Genomic DNA, 20,258 nt, shown 5'->3' with positions numbered 1-20,258 from the left:
CATCTGTAAAGCAGCTTGAGTGCTGTGGAGAACACACAGAATTCCTTTTATTGTTGGAAAGAGCTTCCAAGACCCAGTGTGTCTGCCATTTCACTTTATTTGGAACCGCTTTAATAGCAGGTGAGTAATCAGCAAATAAATTCGCTGTAGCTGCTTTGGAGTCGTTCATTCACAGAAGCAGAAGCAGTGATAATGTATCCACAGATACATTACAACAGCAGTGGAGGCCACACTGACTGAGGGAGGTAATGTCCCTTCATTAGGCAAAATGATACAGTTGGAAAAAAAAAAAAAATCTTAAAGCTGTAAATCATCCTTCAGCCTCACTTATTAAGGCAGAAGTCAACTACAAAAAAACACTTTTGCAGATGTGTTATATTGCTGATGTGAGTTGTTCACAGTAAAATCAGGCATGAGCAAAACCTTGTTGAGGGATTTCTTTTAAAATATTCTTATTACAGAATCCTCAGAATATTTTTTTTCTTGCAAATAAACATTCCTCAAACATTTTATTCAGTATGAAAACTTATTGCTCTCAATTGAAATTCTGCCATAAGCGATTCTAGCACTGAGAACAAAAATAGCCATGAGGTAATAAAATAATGTGTATAACCATCTACCCAGAACTCAGTCTACAGGCTGTGAGACCAATGTAAGGGAATAAATACCAGTGTTTTATCTTTTTTCTTTCCCTCTCAAAAATGTGCATATGTAACTTCATGTTAGAAAACTGTCTTAAAATGCTTAAATCATCAATTCTCAGATGAAAGAAGGTCAAAGGAGAACAAATTTTGATGAAAAGTTCATCACAACATTCTTTCATAAGGTATTACAGTAGACAAAGATACTCTGCATATTCGCACCTTAGAGAAATAGTCTGAACTGTCTTGATCCTGTTGTAACCGAAAATAATGATGTTTGTAGAAAGTCCAAGATACGAAGGTATAGTGCGTGGCAGGAGTCTGAATCCACGCAGGGTAAAGAGATTCTCCAAATCTCATAGTTTTTCTTCTTTCTCCCCTTCTCAAGGCTCACCAGATTGCTAAAATGCTGAATTTAATGCTATCCAGATTGCTAGAATTCTGAATTTAGTACCATGCAGATTGCTAAACTGTTGAATTCCAATACGTCCTTGACTCTGTGGGCTGGGCATGGATCTATATTCCTGGGAAATTCTCCACATCAAGCAACACTTTGTGTTGGAGCAGATTCATAGAATGAGAGCATGCAAGAACTACACTGTAGATATGTACACTCTTCTAGAAGTCCAGCAAACTGACTCTTCCTACCGCTTTAGGTGAAATATTCACTGTATGAAAAATTGAAATGTGCTTGAGAGTAAAGCTCTGGAGACTTCTCTTTTCTTGGTTGGTGCCCTAACCGGTGAGCTATTTACCCCACACATACCAGAAGCTAAGTCACTTCTCCCACAGAACAATATTCCCGAGTCACAGGGTCCCCCACAGAGGATGAGTAAGGCATCCTCCATGCAGTCTAACCTATAGCCGATAGGGTCGCTCTCTTCTCTATGGGCTGAGATTTGTGGGTTTAAACTCGTTTAGGCTCAGTAAGATGCAAGCCATGTTCTTCCTCTCGTGATAGTGCCTTAGTAACTATACTTATTAGAAAATAAAATTGGCGACAACACTATCAGCATTTCCCTTTCCTGCTTTAGCCCCATTGTAGTCCCACTAGTTTCAAGAATGAAAATAGAACCTCCAAGCAAGAGAATAATAGATATGACAGATAAATCCCATAGTGGAAATCATGTCTGCTGTTTGAAAATTGTACATAGAGGTCTCTATTATAAAAAAGGAATCATAAATGATGAAAATTCTCAAAATTGTCCCATTAAAGTAATTTTCTTTGCTGCCTGATGTTTCTAGACAAGTAGAGCTTCGATTTGAGTCTCTTCTGTTGTAAATAGTTCCATTAATTCCGGGAAAACTATGCTGAACAATGTTTGTAGGATTATATCTTGAGGTGAACTTACTAATAAACAGGAAAAAAAGCATTGTGTGTTTTTGACAGCATTCCTTTAGCCTAGGAAAGATAAGTGTGGTGATTCATAGAAAAGGGATACTTTGGTAAGCCATAATGAATTTTCAAATGAAATGTCAGTCTGAAATTGCTAATCAAATAGTCATTTCCATGGTATTTTTCTATATGCTGCTGTGAAATTCACTCCATTGTAGAAGACTGCGAAAGGCATCTTTCATAATTCAAAACTTATATTAAGGTGATGTTTATGTGCTGCACAGGTTGTCACAGAAGCCCATGTAGCAGAATGAATATTGCCCTTTGTGAATATGTGTACTGAGGGTTAACAGTACTGTGCAATACATTAAAAAGCCTTAGGGCAACAGAGGTTTCAAAAAAAAAAAGTGTTTTCTTTCTCGCAAATATGTAGCATAAAGGAAAGTTCTAAATGGAAAGCATTTAACTTTATACGAAGGAATTTTTCTTCAGACCTAGATTTTCTTGATGCATTTTATCATGGTATCATACATTTCCTAAGGAATGAAAAGAGGATTGTCAAACATGCTGTCATTTTTACATCATATTTTGATTTCAGTACAACTTAGAGCTTTTACAGCATGGTACAAACATGTGGCTCTAGCTACATTGCATTAAGGACATTGCATTTACTTGTTTTAGTCTTTATTATATATCATATTTAATTTACTAATTAGTCATTATGTATTTATTGTTTGTGTATTTTTATTTATTATCTTTACTATTACTCTTGTATTACTTTGATCACACTTTTGTCTGATGTTTGCTCAATATACAGTACTCATAAGACAAACTGCTTTTATAATGTATGAAGGCCTGATCATGGCTCAGCCACCTGCAAATTGTCTTTAAATCAGCATGGAGTTTTAAGCCACCATAAATACAGAATGCTGATTTATATATGGAAAAAACCAGGTATGATACAGCGAAACAGAAATTGTTTAAAAAAAAGGCAGGACAACTGATGCAAAGTTTCTAACTGCTTCTAGACTTAAAAGTTTACTCTATTGGTGATCACAACACTTAATAAAATTTGAATCTTAACCCTGTGCTGCCTTTGCTATATTCATAATAACAAATGAATGCAGCAAAATAATACTCTTTTGCTCAAATTACCTCAGAAATAAATCTGCAAATATTTTCCTCACTTTCTGATTGCTGATACTAGCAGATTACTCTGCAGTACAGCAAAATTAGGACTTATTCGGTGAGATCTCAAAAAGGGTTTCAGAAACTAGCAGATAACTTCTGCTTATTTTGAGATGGTAGTTTGAGTGTTTCTAATCAGACTTGTCACAAACTCCTGGATCTTCCAACTGGTGAGAAGCCTGTCCTTGAGCTCAGGAAAAGGAAGACCTCATCAATACTGCTTTTCAATGGAGCTTCAGAACCAAAGTTATGGCTCCATCCAGGAACACTATAGTATATGAGAACTGCAGCTGGAAGAGGTAAAAATGGGCTGATAAATTTTATTATTATGGTGAAATAGTCCTTTAATAAGGACAAAGTTTTGTCTCTGTCACCTGCAATATCCAGTAAACTTGGAAGGTAGTATTTTTGTGCTGTGACTAGTACTCAACCCATCCCCAGTAATAAATAACTTATGTTGGCAGTATTCTCCCAGGAGACTCCACTAAAGTAAGTCAAGCTAGCTACATTTATTCAGACACATCATGGTGGAGGTGACACGTGATGAAAGAAGAAACCTTTCCCTGGAGCAAAACTAAATGCCACTTACCTCACTGCTGATGGCTTAGAGATCTGCAGTGGCTTCCACAGATTCAACCACGGAAGAGATAAATATGCCACCCCAAATTAAACCCGATTAGACAGCTCTCTAGTCAAAGCATTTTAATTATGGCCAACATGTAGACTATATTTTGATTGATAGCCCTTTTATCCCTTTATGAAAGCAGTTTCTCATAGGCATAACCCTCGTGAGTGGCTGGTACATACTTAATTGGCCTCACATGCCTTCAACCTGAGCCAGCTCATGCCAGGAAACAACCTTGTGGAAGCCAGCACCATAACCAGTTTTCCTTTGGCTTCTCTCTAAACTTGGCAATGCTGTGATTTATCCTGGCTTGTCTCAGCTGTTGATCCCTATCTGAGGTCACACACAATTTTGCTGACTGCCATTGACATGGCAGGGTCATATGCAACACACGTTTCTCTACTGCCTCGCCTTCCAAAAATTGTCCAACTAGCAGTATAGTTAGTGGTTGTTAGAAAACAATTGAGTGGGGATATAAGGTTCATGGTTCAGTGAAGGAAGATTTAACATATTAATGGGGTAAAGAACAACCACTGACAGAAGCCCTGCTAGTCTTGAGCAAAAAAACAACTAGTCCTACCCTCATGACTTCTGCCACTGAGAGAAAAATTTGTGTATTTTACAGTACATTACTCTTGAAGTGACTAAAAAATAAACATCAGAATTCAGTCTGCTTTGCTAAAATGTTAGCTGAAAGCTTTTCACTCCTTCTTAGCAAGCTTTGTGTGAAGTAAAGAGAAAATTAGAGAAATATTGTTTTATGTTTATTGTTTTTCATCAGAAGCATCCTATGGCAGCCAGCCAGCCTGGAGAATGGAGCAGAGCCTAGCACTGGCAGGGAGCCTTGTGCCTCTCTCAACCGTATGTGAAAAAAAACTTTAGAGGCCTTAACTTTTCCTTAACTTTGCCAAACTTTTTTTCTGAAGAGACAGGAACCATAAACGACAGGAGAAGGTGCTGTGTGATGAGGGAACCAGGAAAAAGTAAGGAAAAGAGGCAGCAGATGAAAGATGGCAGGAAGAACTGGAGTTGTAAGTCACAAATTGGTTATCGTTTACTTTCAGATCACAGACGTGACCTCTAATGCTTAGAAGCCATACATCTCGGCAACATACACTGTAATAGTAATTTTCAGAACATCAAACCTATCGACATGGAGTTTGTGAAGACATATACTGTCATTAATGTTTATTCGTCCAGTGGAAGCAAATGTTGCACCTTCTTGGAAAAAGAGACACTGATTTCTGTGTGTTTGTTTGTTTGTTTTTTTTTACCTTAGAAAGGACAATTTTAACTTTAACTAGCATCAGAACAAGAACATAGATATTTTACAGCTCTCAATTCTCTACTCCGCAAATGTCAGTACAAACAAAGTACTGATGGAAAAACCCTTTATTTTCTTCGCACCATAAAATATTGTGGGAAAGTGGGGAATATCAGTGTTGCTTTGCTACATCAAGAATCCTCACTGACACTTCAGGCTCCTAATGGCTCCCAATCCTTATTCTGACAATGCTGTAACAAACTGCTGTAATTCAACATCCACAGACCTTGGGTATAGCCTCATTAACTTCGGGAACTGGACAGTAAGTACACTCACCTACAACTGTAAGCATGGACGTAATTTATTTTAGTCCTGTGTTGACATAGGTGTATTACAACCTCTTAGGAAAAAAAAAACCAAACAACAAAGCAAACTCAACCTTGGAATAGAGAGGCACTATAGCACTTGTTTATCTATTCAAAGTGATCCATCTTAGCATACATGACTGACACAATATACACTCCTAGCACTTTATAAATACTCCTGATACCAGGGGAAAAATTCAAGAAGTCTGCCCAGAGTAGCTTTGGAGGCAATCCTATAATTTTGTCTGCAAGAATTAAAGTACTGCTGGAATCCAGCCACTGAAAGAGTCTTGAACTCTCTGTTAGCCTGATGCTGACTTTCAGATGCTTCTCAGCGCTGAATCTGGAAGGAGGGAGGAATCAGTGAGGCATCACATCTGCTCCTTGCTCACTGCCACAGCACTCCAATACACCCACCAAACAGCTGAACCAAAAGCTCATGGATGATCGAAACCCAGAAGAAAGCTAAACACCATCATCTGCCAGTATTCTGGATCCCTCTCAGGCACAGAAAGCAGCACCGTGGTGGCTTGCGTCCGCCTGCGCCAGTGATGCTGAAGAGCGGTGGTGGAGACACACTGATGCAAGGGCTGCTGTGCTTTGGAGGAAGCATAAAACCAATGTCCTCAGTTTTCGTGGTGATGAAAGATCCCCTGGGATTTCCCCAAAAGGACTGTAAAAGTCTCACAGCCCCATGCAACTCTCATTAAACTAAATGGAAAGAACCTCAATCACTTCTGTGGAAATTGGATGTTTGCAGAGTTGGCCCAAATCCCGAGCGAGGTAATTGCATTCTTCCAATGGTTTCCATTGGAAAATTTCAGTGTTCCCCGTCTCAAACGATCTCAAAGTAGCACTCTACTGATCATTTTAACTAAACAACTGTCCTAAATGCTGTCTTTTTTTGACAACAATAATGAAAATCTGTGTTATGGTAATAAGCCATGTGACAAAAGAGGGTATAAATCTCAGCAAGCAGCCTACTAAAATGAAATGGAGGGTAAAAAAATTACACTGAAAAAGGTCTGAAAAGAAATTTGCTACTACCACTATATGTGTGTGTGGTGCATCTCTAAAATTACATCTCCTGTAGAGTTACAAACTTTTAAAATAACCATAGCTAAAGCAGAATTAATTTATGTTAAAATATGAATTAATGTAGCAGTTCATCCCGTAAATTGCAGCATATATTAGAAATGTGTTTACAGTCTTGATCCTCCAAACCACTTGTGTGTAACAAATTTAATTCAATGAACTATTCAGGAGCTTAAAGGTTAGTACATATTTAAATACTTTACTGGATTAAACCTTTTGAAATTCTAAATTCTGCTGTGTATCATTTCAGTAGCTGAACTCAGCCTGCATATCCATGTTATACTTGCATGGCTATAACAAGCCTTTTAGGTTATTTACAGGAGCGGTGTAGGCCAGCCAAGAAAAAGACTTGAAAACAAGAAAAATCTTGTTCGCCAATTTGCACTCATCCTGCACTGCAGGGTTCAGCTGGTGTTGCTATGACATCAGGTCTTTGGTATCACAAATTATTTTACCAAATGGAGACACAATTTAGGCAATTGGTTGGTTGTTTTTCAAGAGGATATATCCCAGAAAATACTGGGATAAATATTGAGTTCAACAGAACAAAAATGCTTCTTGTCATTATCATTATAAAATTATAGCTAGTTTTCTTATTCTAGGTGGCACTGAGAAGCAGTAGTGATTTTGGATAGATCCATGCACTTTGCACGATCAAAGCTCAGCTGTCCGTGGGTTCCTAGCAAAAATGAGCTACTGCAAATCAAGGATGTTCCACAGCTCAAACACATCAGTCAGTGCATTAACTGAATAGGAAAATTATTTTTGTAAATAGTTCCCCTCTTCCATTTTACCTCTTCCTATGTGTGCGCTAAGTATCTTGTACCATACATTCACTGTTGAATAAATGCGTGGCTGTTTCAGAATAGTCAATTTCGAAATTTTTTTCATGCTATTTTATCATCATTAATGTTACGCCCCGAGTTCAGGTAACAGTAAGCTTTCTTGTTTGCCCACTGTCCTCTCCACCCCCCATACTACTTTCTGCCATCGTGGTCACCTCGCTGTCCTAGGACTTAAAACCCATCAATAAATATCCCATGAGGCAAAAGAGATTAGAAATTGGTATTCTGGAACAATTTCCTATAAAGTGATTACTATCACTGAGTTGTAATCTAAAATGCTACGCTAGACTGAAATTTATTAATAGTAAGCTTCCCTTATCTTCCCTGTTTTTCTCTTAACCAAACTGTGAGTAAATCTGCATTTATGGCATATTACAAATAACTGACTCCAGGGTTGAGACCTGAAATGCTATATTCCAGCTTAGAGAATGTTTGCTGAAAATTTGGTACTGAGGTCTTAGGACCAACCTGATAAAATAGCTGGCTTTGAAGGAGAAGTGAGGTTTGAACTTAAAAAGAAACAAGTCTGAATGTTGGGTTAACAAATATATTGCTTGTGCCAATCTTTTAATATGAGTTCTGGGTAGGAGAAAAGTGTTAATAAATACCTAAATGAAATAATACAGAAGGAAGATAGAAAATTCAATGAACTCTAGTAGAGAGGGACCATAAAAATATCTATAAGAAAGGTATAAAAATTATTATCAACATTGTCGCCTACGTGAAGAATGTACTGCCTCTCTGTAAACTGTTCCCAATAATAAAAAAATCTGATGCCTGCCCTAGTCCTGGAGGTTTCCTGCCCATTGGGGTACAGCCATATGGGGGATGGTGCTGACACAGCTCCAGGAGGAGAAAGCTTCTCATGTGGAAATGACTTCCAATCCTATTGGCAGCTCATCAGCTTTAGGATACTCCTTCTCCCTTCTTCTTCAAGGAACCACCACCTCTACTCCACTGAGTCAAACAAATGGTTCGTGTGGCTGCTTCAAACTGACCTGGGAGCTGCCATCAAAGGTTGAGGAATATAATTTCAGGCTGCAGCTTGAAATACCCAAGTTCCTGCTTTTTCTGAGACTAAAGGAAATCGAAGGATCAAGCTGGAAAGCTAACTTGGATCTACTTTTCCTGCAGGAAGAGCTGGGCAAGAAATGCAGGATATGTGGGGTCAGAATCTGCAGCCCACTGTGGGACATTTGTTTAAGAGTAAGGAGCCCTAAATACCCGGTGTTACTTGCTTATTTTGTCCAGCAGCATTTCACAGCAAAATGCATATTCTATCCTTCAGCCACATCTCTGCTCTGGTGAGCTCTCTTGCTCTTCAACCCACTGTACATTGACAGAAGAGAGTGAACCAATCACTCTCAACATAAGAGAAAGCAGTTCTTTAAGTCCAGTGAAAGTGGTTTTGGGCTGTGAATATGTCTTATAATGGCTTAACCTAGAGCTCTTCCTAGATACTTAAGTCTGTGAGACCACTACGATTTCGGAGTCCATTTTTCCCTTCTGGATAAACCTGGGTATCCTGTTTCTGTGTCATTCTGAAGAGAACCAAGGCTTTTAATTCAGATCTGTGAATTCAAGTCCCAAAGCCTGGTTCCTAAAAGCTAAGTGTAGAAAGCTTGAACATTTCCGGAACTCATTTTTCGATTTGGGTTGAGATGCCTTTCCCATCTGAAAGGACAAATCTCATCTTTCACTTTGGCGGCTCTTGCTGCAATAGGGAAACAGTGCCAGCTACAGTACTGAAACATGCCCCCAGATGATACTGGGCCTGTGAGCAAATTAGGGAGCTCTTGCTGAAGTTGATAATTAAGATTAGATTCAGACTCAGAAAACTGCACAGGAGTAGGCAGATGGTTCGCTCAGCTGCCAGCTGGAACTCAGCCTTCATGAGGCAGTCATTCAAGTTCAACAGCACAGCTTCCTTCCGCAGAGTCAGAGCAAAGTCTACCCATACCAAGATCCTTCTAAAGATCTGAGGCCACCTCCACAGCTCTTGCAAACTGGCTGCATGTTCTGGAAGAAGTAGAGGTTTTCAGATCTAGACCAGTTCAAGATCTCACTTGAAATACAAGCCAAGACTAAAGAGGTAACAGTAATGCAAGAAAAGATGATATGGACCTACAGCACTCCTGAAAACTTCTGTTGGTGGTCAGTTGTTTAGTATTTCACCCACCTTGGCGATCTGGCACTGGTGATCAGATATCTTAAACACTTCCTATATCAATAAAGGAATTTTTGTCTATTTAAAAAAGTTTGAATACTTTAAAAATCATGTATCGATCAAAATAAGGAGGTATTATATATTTATAATCCCTCAGGGAAGACTTTGGATAATTCTCAGCCGCAAACTCAGTTCTAAGTAGAACTGCTAACAATAACAACAGAAAATGACATTCTATTCTTCATCTGTTCTAGTTTACAACAGTGCCTCAGAATTACACAACCTTCATTATCTGCTCTTGGTTCTTATAAAAATATCTTCTAGCTTGCCACAGTGCCTAGGCACAAGTATCTGAGGTAAAGTATGGAATATCAATCTTAACAGCAATTCCTGTATTTTCATTGCATATTTACACCATGTTTTTAAAAAGCAAATCTATTAACCATAGTCCCAAGTGTTTTGTTTTTTTTTCTTTTATGCAGTATGCTGCTGAGAATCAATCTTTAAATGTATTCTCAGTTTTAAGTTCAGAACAATCGCTCCATGAACTCTCTTTATAGAGCATTTTCAGAGCAAGATTACGAACTGAATTATAAGAGATAATGGGTAATTTCTGTAGATACTGCATCTGCAGGTAAGTTTGAGAAAGACTAGCAAAGATTCTGTTTATTTTACACATGTAAACATAATTTTAGTGCACTTTCCCTCATACAAAGTAATGAAATTTTAAGATACATTCCTAGTGCTAAAAGAAATCCAGCAACCATGTTCAGTTTTCTGCTTGTAAATTGAATTCTCTAGTCAATTTATAAGGCACTGGCACAACTTGACATATCTATAGTGTAATAAAATACCTACCAGGGTCATTGTAACATATAAAATAATAATCACAGTGATGTGCTAGAGGAGACCCAAGGGGATATGCTGGCACCCCTTGTTAAAACCCTGTCACCAAACCAAAGGTAGGTGTTCACCCCTGCTTCTGCTATAGATGGATTTCACCCCATGGCTGTAAAAGTTAATTTGAACAGAGATTTTTTTGTTTTCTTATGTTTTGCTGAAATGTTCTCAGAATCATTTATTTTACAGGAGAAGGAGAACTTGCTTCTCCTTCTTCTTTCAGATTATGAAACTCAAAACCAACTGCTGTTTCTGAAAGCAATCTTTCAGACACATGTAATCAATAATGTATAATTTTGTTTGACACTGAGGTTATGCTCCCAGTATGCTTCTGGTTAACAGACAGTATTTCCTTCCAGACAGGACAGTGCACCCTTGAGGTGCTGCAGACTAGAACATGGGTTAAATGTGCGACAACTGTGCTGGGAATGGAGGGTGCCGCAGCTGGTGCTCCAAGTTGTAGGTGTCTACAGATGACATCAAGTTGTGTGGCAGCGTTGATCTGTCGGAGGGTAGGATGGCTATAGAGAGGGAACTGGACCAGCTGGATCAATGGGCTGAGGCCAAGGGCATGAGGTTCAACAAGGCCAAGTGCTGAGTCCTACACTTGGGTCACAACAACCCCAGGCAGCGCTACAGGCTCAGGGAAGAGTGGCTGGAAAGCTGCCTGGAGGAAAAGGATCTGGGGGTGTTGATCAACAGCCAGCTGAACATGAGCCAGGGGTGTGCCCAGGTGGGCAAAAAGGCCAACAGCATCCTGGCTTGTATACGGAATAGTGTGGCTAGCAGGACTAGGGGAGTGATTTTGCCCCCCGTGAACAGCACTGGTGAGGCCCCACCTTGAATCCTGTGTTCAGTTCACTACAAGAAAGACATTGAGGTGATGGAGCGAATTCAGAGAAGGGCAATGAAACTGGTGAGGGGTCTGGAGCACAAGTCTGAGGAGGAGCAGCTGATGGAACTGCGGCTGTTTAGCCTGGAGAAAAGGAGGCTGAGGGGAGACCTCATCGTTGTCTGCAACTACCTGAAAGGAGGTTGTAGCATCGAGGGTGTTGGTCTCTTCTCCCAAGTAGCAAGTGACAGGACAAGAAGAAATGGCCTCAAGTTGCACCAAAGGAGGTTTAGATTGGATATTAGGAAAAATTCCTTTATGGAAGGGGTTGTCAGGCATTGGAACAGGCTGCCCAGGGAGGTGGATGGGTCACCGTCCGTGGAGGTGTTTAAAAGACATGTAAATGTGGTTCTTAGGGACATGGTTTAGTGACAGTGTTAGGTTAACAGTTGGACTCAATGATCTTGAGGGTCTTTTCCAACCAAAATGACTCTATGATTCTGATCTCTCTCCTTTGCTTGTCCAAGGAGCCAAGATAAGGGCCAGCACAGGAACAGGGCCATTCCTCAGACCTAAGTGCATCAGATGTGTGAGCTGAGGTTGCTTTGATCAGAGGGGATGTGTAACCTCATGGCAAGCATGTGTGCTTGATGGTGCTGGATCCAGCTGTAGCCTGCAGCAGCACTTCTGGGTCATATTAGAGCAGCTCATACCTCTAACAGCTTAAGGTTCTTAGCTCAGTCCTGTATCAGGATCAAGCTGGTAGCTTTCACAGATCCGAAAATTTAATTACAGGACATGTTAAGGGGATCTTATCAGAAGCATATGAAAATAACTCACAGATTTTGAAAATTTTCTTTGTGACAGACTGTAATTCAGCAGGATCTCAGACCATGAGCTCTTTCTTCCAGACAAGGATTTTCATCCATGTTCTTCCTCATGAGTTTTTCACTTCCATTCTTCCACTCTTCAGTATCTATTTGGATACTTTGGATTTAAAAGCTGTATTTTCAGGACTTCTAATTTCAAGCATTCAAAATATACTGGACCCCTAAAAATAATAAAGGTATTTTCGTACTACGAATTTATACAATAACAGAGTTGTATTGTTTTTCTTCTTCTCACGATTTTTGTGTCTTCTGGGGGTGTGTGGGCAGTATTTCCAAGCTTTTCCCTACCAGCAGGTGACCTAGAAACTTCTCTTCAATGAAAAAAAATAATTCTGAAGTTCTCATGCAATTACTGTACTTTAGGACTGGGGGTTCAGGGAGAAAACAAGTTAATTAGAGATTTGCATTTAAATTGCTGTATTTAGAAATTATTTCCCCCCTCTACTATTGTACTGTAACAGCTCTTTCTTGTGCTTGTTCTGTGTTCCAAAATAAATCTTTATTTCTGATTTCCCCTATTTCTTTCCCAGTGTAAAGCTGCATATATTTGCTTGGCATGAGAAATTGCTGATGGTTTGATGATTGGAAGGGAAACAAGAAGACTTGGATTTATGCCTTTCCTCTTCCTCCAGTGCTGTTCTTCACTCTTTCCTAAACATCAAGAAACTTCTTTCTTTATTCTCCTCTAAATCTCTCTTTACAAGTCCTCTTTGCCAGGATATCTAAACAGTTTGCCAACGTCAGACTGCTTCTCAGCAGAGATCACTACTTATTGTATTGACAAATATACATGTGTACATATCTATCCATCTATATCTAGATGAACATACGTTTACATAGTCCTTATTTTCTGTAGGTGGGCAGAATTCCTTGCCTTATATTTAGACAGGAAGGTCTCTGAAACAAAGACTAATTTTTTTTCCAGTTAACCTAAGATCTTACGCAAGGACAAACACCGGTACGTGTCACAGAAATATAAAGAATAGGTAATGCTGAGAACTTCTGATTTTATGGTATTTGTTACTCTCTGTTCATCCAGTTTGGAAATCTGAAAGCACTCTATTATCAGCATTTTGCTTCTTTTTTATGAACTTAGAAAAGAATGTGCCCTCACATCCCCGTGCCAGTGACACTTGTACTCCAGGAACCATTAGAAGAAGCAGTGAAACGAACTGCCTAAATTTATTTTCTGCAAATGATCAAGCTGGGAGCTCCATAACAATTAAATTTCAGAAAGACCCCATGCATAAAATCATCAATTTTCTAATAATAGCCAAAATTCGATAATATGTCCTTGCTAATCTTGATGCTAAATAAGAAAGAAAAATTAAAAAATGAACTTTATTACCACTTACAGAGGGCAAAAAGAACTCTTAATACACCCTCAGTTAGTCAACCAAGGAAGGCAGAAGGGCAAAAAGGCAGACATCAGTAGGGGGAAAGAAATGATCCGTTCTGTCCAAGGTGACTGCTGAAAGCTGAAGATTTAACTTCAGTGGCTAAACTTGTAATTCCAGAATTATCTTACTTGCCAATTCATCCACAGATATCTACAAGTCTGGACTTCAGATTACTAAGATACTATTTAGTATTAACCCAGACCTTAGTCTTCCAGTTATTTTTACATTTTTTATTACGGTTTCCTTTATAGCCTCCAGTCCCATTTTGTTTTGACAGTTATTCACTAAGCCAAGCAGAGGTAAACAAACCTTTCTCTGAATATGTGCAAACAGAATGTGAAACAAGCCTGCACAGAACATTGGGTTTTAGCCTGAATCATCTCACAGGTTTGAGCTCCTGGTTTGGGGGATTATCAGTCAGTTGTACCCAATGAATCAAATGCAGGAGTTTGGAACTCCAGCTACTGGAGCCAAATGGAGTTGCAAGCCAGCCAAACAGTTCTGAATAAGGTTGGTACGGAAGTGTAATTTTTTATCCAATTACAATGCAAGAGAGCAAAGACTATTAGAAATATCCAATCACTTCCTATTAAAGAAGTAATGATAGTATCCTGGACTCAATGCATTCAGTATTACAGCTATTCAAGATTATACGAGAAGCATTAAAAGATTATCGTTATTCAGTCGGATGTATGCTGGAATTTTATGGGATTTTTTCTGTTTTATTTACCGTAATGGCAGAATGAGGTCTTCTGTTCATACAGGAATGTGTTCTCAGGAAACACATAAAGATCAGTTTGCTTTTACAAAGATGCTTGTTAAGTAAACTAATGCTGATCGATGCTAAGTTTTATTTTTGTATGGTTAGTATCAGCATCTCGACATTGAAAGCCTGTGCCCAAAAGCTGTTGCTTTCTTGCATTTCCATCGTCTTGCTAGAACTCACTTACTGTAAATGTATGGCAGATATTTTCCTAGCCTGTAGACAAAGGCACAGATGGAAGAGTAGTGAGAAGGAGGAAGGAAAGAATCAATGTATCTTATAAAGTCTTTTAATGCAATTTTCTTTTCAGACGTGTAAGTGCCGTTTTATCTGGGTTTTTTTTACCCCCTTTTTCAGGTGTTGTAATTACTATGTTTAAAATGCAAAGCGCAAAAGCAGAGATGGTGCCTTTTTTCTCCTTCTGGTAAACAGCTTAAAAATTCTTCCGATTAAAGATAAATTGTGATAGAAAGCATAAGAACCAATTAAGATAGAGTGACTTTTATGGAAAAACAACTGTACTGTGATTATGCAAACCAAGCACTCACAACCAAAATGCAGAGATTTATGTAACAGAGAAAAAAATTCTTCAGAGTTATGCCTCAGTAACCTCACAGGTTTTTTGCACTTTTATTGTACGACTCATTGTAATAAAGTGATCCCACTTGCTTTATCCAGAGTGAAATATATATTAGGATATCACCATTCTGAATGATTTGTGTGTTTTTGGCAGTCTACACCCTCCTGCCACAAAAGGTGGGGTACATTCTACTTTAAAGAGACACGAATCTATGAAAAAACAGAATTTCTGCTTGCATCAATCAAAATTTTAACTGTGTTTACATATTGCATCACTACTCTTGTAATAAATATATACTAAAATAAATGGGACCTCTGTTCTTCTTGGAACTTTTATTTCCTCATTCTATTAAATTCATCTGTTTTCGATAAAATAAGAATTATCTGGTCCTTACATTACAGGAGGAAACATCAGTGTAATTTAAATTGCACAGGCCCTATCTTGGAGTTTTGCAAAGTTAAATCTTCATTGGAATCCTGGTATTTTTAGTCAGCTAAGTATGTCTAGACTATTTATCTTGTGACTTCTATGTGTTCTACAAAATACTTTATTTTAAAAAGATGACTGTTCTATTACAAGTCATATGGAAGGAACTGTATTTATTCAGTTCAGTGTAATTTACTGTGCCTTTACTTTTCTCATAATGTATCGCACTATTTTAATGTTGGATTTTTTTAAATAAGCATAACTTGATATTATGTAGTTTCTGTGAAAAGTCAGAAAGAGGAGACTGTAAATTAGCCCTTCCTATGGCTGAGCTTTTTTATCACTCAAGCCAGGTTGATAGCAAGTGAGCTTTTTCACAATATGGGTATATTCTGTGGTATTATATATTCACTAAATCATGATGGCTTATTTTCCATCTGCAGACATCTTAGGCAGAAGCAACTAAAACATTTACTTGTTTCTCTCTTGCACACAGAAAACAGCACTGAGAAAAAAAGTCCTCTCTCAGTAACCTGTCAAAGCCTTCCCTGTCACATGGGGAGGAAGACAAGGCCTTTAGGAGTTTTAAATGAGCAAGTAACTAGAAAACAGGTTTGTCACTGATCTGCAAAAATTAGAGAACTTGCTGACTATGGCATTCCTCTGCCATATGATTTGGGGTCAGGTCTTCAGCTTGAATCTACCAGAGGGAAAACCTGGTCCATGATCTTGGGAGTGTTCTTAGACCCAAGTACCTGTGCTGCCTCAGTGAGGCCCATTCACCATCTTCATTCTCTCTAACCTGGCAAGAAATTTCCAGAAGGGCACTATAAAAACAATTTGGTCGAAATAAATTCACATTCTGCTCTGTTTTAAGAGAAATTACCTCCAAAACTTGCAGCCATCTGTAAGAGGTAAGGTCTGACAACTTTTCCACCACAATTAAATCCTCAGCTTTGTAACAGGCTAACACCACCACACTGACAACTCACTACTGACATACATGAACAAATAGTAAGGAAATACTCGAACCTTCTGATAAAGAAATGGGTTCTCCTCTCCCCTTCCACCCTCAATATTTTAGAGACAGACTACTTAAACTTATTTGGTGATCTCGTACAAATGACAAACACATTTAGACTTGTTAATTATCTACTCGTTACGATTTGATATTGTTCTTAATGGGGAAAACTTAAGTTATTTGGGATATTAAATGCCTCAACGTGTCAATGGCACTATTTAATATTTAAATATTTAAAAAAAGATTCCATGTCCAAGCCCTTTGCCTCTTTGTGCTACAATTAATATTTGACTTCCTTTTTGAAAAGGCAAAATTTTAAAAAATATATATACACAACTGAATGTCATGTTAAACAGTCCTGGTATTTGGTGGAGATGCTGAGACGATCCAATCATATCTGCAGCCTCTAGAAGGAGAGCAGACAATAGGTGTGGGATCTGTGACTACCCCAGGTTAATTTCTCCACTCACCACAGAATACCTGCATGATCTTGGATAAGAGTCTGGATTTCTAAAATGTGTGTAATATGTTCTGGTCTCAGTATCAGCATAAGGTACCATATTTTATAGTAACTAAAATGTATCTCATAATAAATTAGGGTTGTGTTATCACCTAGTACACTTTTTTCAGCAAGCACTTCAATCACCAAATAAAAAAAGGAAAAAAGTATTCGGAAAGATTCTCCACATTGGACTTTCCTCTTGCTTTCACTGCTGTTTGAAAATAAGGATCCAGCAATGCATTCAAAGTTCCCGTCCATCTACAGACCTTTTCCCAGACCTGCCAATTACAGAGTCCATACACTAGAAACCTATTCATGCCTTCGCAATGTTATCATCAAAGTTTAAAAACAAAGAAATATCCACATAAAAGTGTCCTCTACCTCATAGCATGGTCAGCTAAAAATTAAAAGCGAAAATGTTTCAAGTGCTGACCATTTCTGCCTCAATGTCTTGTATTGTGTTTTTTCTTCTTTTTCTTCTCGTAGTTTTGTTTCTCCCATGCTATCATCAGGCAATTTCATTTCAGTATGGTCTGCAATGGACTGTGCAGATTTCCAAACCAATGACATAGAGATTTCTTACCACTGTAACAACTCAGTTCTTGCAAGTGAGAATTTTGAGTGACAGAGCAAAGCTGTTTGCTATCAATTTTGCAAAAACCACATCTGCCAGACTGCCAAGATCTACTTCAATGATAAAAAATCGATTAATATTCTAATTTGTTATCTATTCTTATCATTCACATATTTCTTTATCCATATGATAACCTTCTAAAATGAGCTCTTACATATGCTAAAATACTTCCCTGAAAATGTTTTACTTTTACTTATTCTTCTGAAGTAAAAATTAATAAAGATTGAATGTCTTTCTAATACCTGCTATTAAAATATATATATATATATACACACAGGCTTCACCCTCATATCTACAAAAGTGCCAAAATTATCTGCCTGTAACATTAGGTAATTTTTCTGTCAGTAATAAAAATGTTTTTTTTTCTTTATTATGTGAAACTACATTGACAATGTTTAATTAGTTGTATATTTAATGCCAGTGTATGCATAATAAAACATACTAAACATGTTCAAGAACTCTACTATTATCATAAACACCGGCAAAAAGCTAGTGCTTATATTTTTTTTTACAAACCTGAACAAATTGATGCTTCAACTTTGAATCAATACTTTCTAGCACAGACCAAAAGAACCCTGCTAACTTTAACCCTACTGACTTCACAGAAATCTACATTGATACTTTTAAAGTATTCTGTGTAGGTACAGGAACTCATGCAAAAAACCTTCAATGGCTCAGCTAACAGAATTACTCAGTGGGAAAAGCACAGCTATCCTCATACATTATTGAGGTATTAGAGCTATTTTCTTGTTAAAAAGTCATTTTGCTGCTTTTTCAACATTTTCTAAACTCCAAAGAAACACAGTCTCCTCACTTTATCCACTTTTATGAGTTTTGACCAAATTTTGCTTTAAGATAGTACGTGTAGACACATCACACATATTTGGCATAAACACAAAACTGTAATTGTTACTGTAAATAAATATTTTGCTTATTGGTTCCATGGCCACTGCGAAGTTCTGCCATTACAATTTTGATGACTCAGTAATAATTCATCAGTAAAAATTATCAAGGCAATCTGACATATCGAAAATAGACTCGAACTACATATGACTTCAATCCTATTTTTGATACTGCGATTAATTCTGGGGAGCTTACAAAACCAGCATTCTCTGTTGATTTTTCTACTTTCACTAGAAAACATTTAGTATGCTGTCTAAATAACTAACAAAGAAGAAAATGTTTAATCTGCCAACAGAAGCGTTTTAATCAATCAAGTTTTACTCACATGGAATTTTGTTCAGTTCATTCATGAACTTCTCTTTTAACTTTGAAAATGCATCTTCTTTTCCTCCCCCTCCTCCAGGACTGGCTGGCTCCGTGACATTACTCGGAGGGGCTGCTGCTACTGTGGTAGCTGGCGGTGCTGCCAGGGCCTCATGATGACTTTCACTCACCATTTTAACCCCTGGTTAAGCTGTTGGAATAAAAATATACATATATTAAAATCATTGAAAGGCGTCTCCCATCAGTAAAAGACTAATTACGCAGAATATCACTTGGTGCTCATGCTTACTAGGTAAATCTAACTGCATCAGCATATTGCTTCATGTTCTTCATAAAATATTTATTAGGTAAGAGAGAAAAGTCCTTTGCAGGGTTAATTTCAGCCAGAATCATTTTATTGCTTAGAGTTCTTCTCCAGCTGAACTGCTGAATTCGAGACCTCAAAATTCCTATTAAAATCTCATGCAGATTTACGTTTTGCTCCTCAATTTTGAAAGTACAGGCAAATTGTGTAATAAATGCTCTCTATGTGCAAATTTCACAGTGTATTTACAGAATTATTTTTCTATGAGTTACAGAGGTGTAAATCATAGCCAGAGTTTCTACATAAAATAAATGAAGTGATTCTAAAAACACTTTAAGATTTCCTGTCAAAGTAATAACCTGTTGTTTCCTATTTAAGCAAGTTGTATATCAAACAGAAATTGATTTGCATCCATTTTTATCTTCACTTATTGAAGGCAATTTTCCTTCCAGTTATTTTGTGTGACATTTGCTACTGACAATATTCTCTTAAATTATTCAGTTGTTTCGTTGGTGTATTCATGAAGCTATGACATCTGTAGGGTAACTAAATGCAGCCATATTGAAATATCTGAAAGGCTGTCACAATCATAATCCCACAATCGCATATTTTAAATTTCATGTTGTTTAACAGGCATTTTGCAAAACCTTACACAGCAAAGAATTTTGGGCCAGTGGGGTGAAGCTTAGATGACACGCACAAAGCAATTTCAATATCACAAGAAGGCTGGCTGAAATGTTCATATTGGTTTTGAACGTATTGTTCTGATTTTCTGCTGCATCCTAAATATCTCTGAATAATCATTCTGTTTTTCTTCAGAAAACCAGAGGGTTTGAGAGACAACAAACATTCATTATTGTACAATTGCTCTCAGCCCCAAAAGACATTTGGCCTTTGACCTTTTGCTGAGAAATTTAAACACCACCACAGGAAAAAAAAAAAGCAACACATCAAGATTAAAGGGGCATAAGAGCATCCAACTGCATGAAGTAGGATGAATCATGAGCTTTCCTGCCTGACGTGACTGTTTTCATGGATGTTGCTGAGAGTGCTCGAATCACTAAATCAAGATGAGGACTGGATTTCCGTCCTTCAACTTTGCTTCTATGAGCCTGCAGTCAGGAAGCCATGAAAGCGCAGACCTCACTGCAGGCAGAGCGAACCCTCTGCAATCACCCTCATCATTCTTGTCATTAAACGGGAGTTTACGCACAAGTATAGCCTGGAGTAGAAGCCATTCTCCAATACTCTCA

General features: G+C 38.0%; 1 protein-coding gene across 6 annotated transcripts in view; it reads right to left on the bottom strand.

The window, feature by feature from the left end:
• SYT1 (synaptotagmin 1) overlaps positions 1-20,258 on the bottom strand; it is a 360,340-nt gene that overhangs the window by 113,765 nt on the left and 226,317 nt on the right. For all 6 annotated transcript variants that reach the window (XM_071799493.1, XM_071799485.1, XM_065848537.2 and 3 more), the window contains one exon: positions 18,703-18,891. In XM_071799493.1, coding sequence (XP_071655594.1) covers positions 18,703-18,874 — 172 coding nt within the window. In that variant the 5' untranslated portion in view covers positions 18,875-18,891. The remainder of the gene's footprint in view (positions 1-18,702; positions 18,892-20,258) is intronic.

This window comes from Patagioenas fasciata, chromosome 1 (genome assembly GCF_037038585.1).
Source record: "Patagioenas fasciata isolate bPatFas1 chromosome 1, bPatFas1.hap1, whole genome shotgun sequence".
In the NCBI taxonomy this organism is placed as follows: Eukaryota; Metazoa; Chordata; class Aves; order Columbiformes; family Columbidae; genus Patagioenas; species Patagioenas fasciata.
The sequence above is the reverse complement of the archived record's forward strand: the minus strand, read 5'-3'. Positions and strand labels throughout refer to the sequence as shown.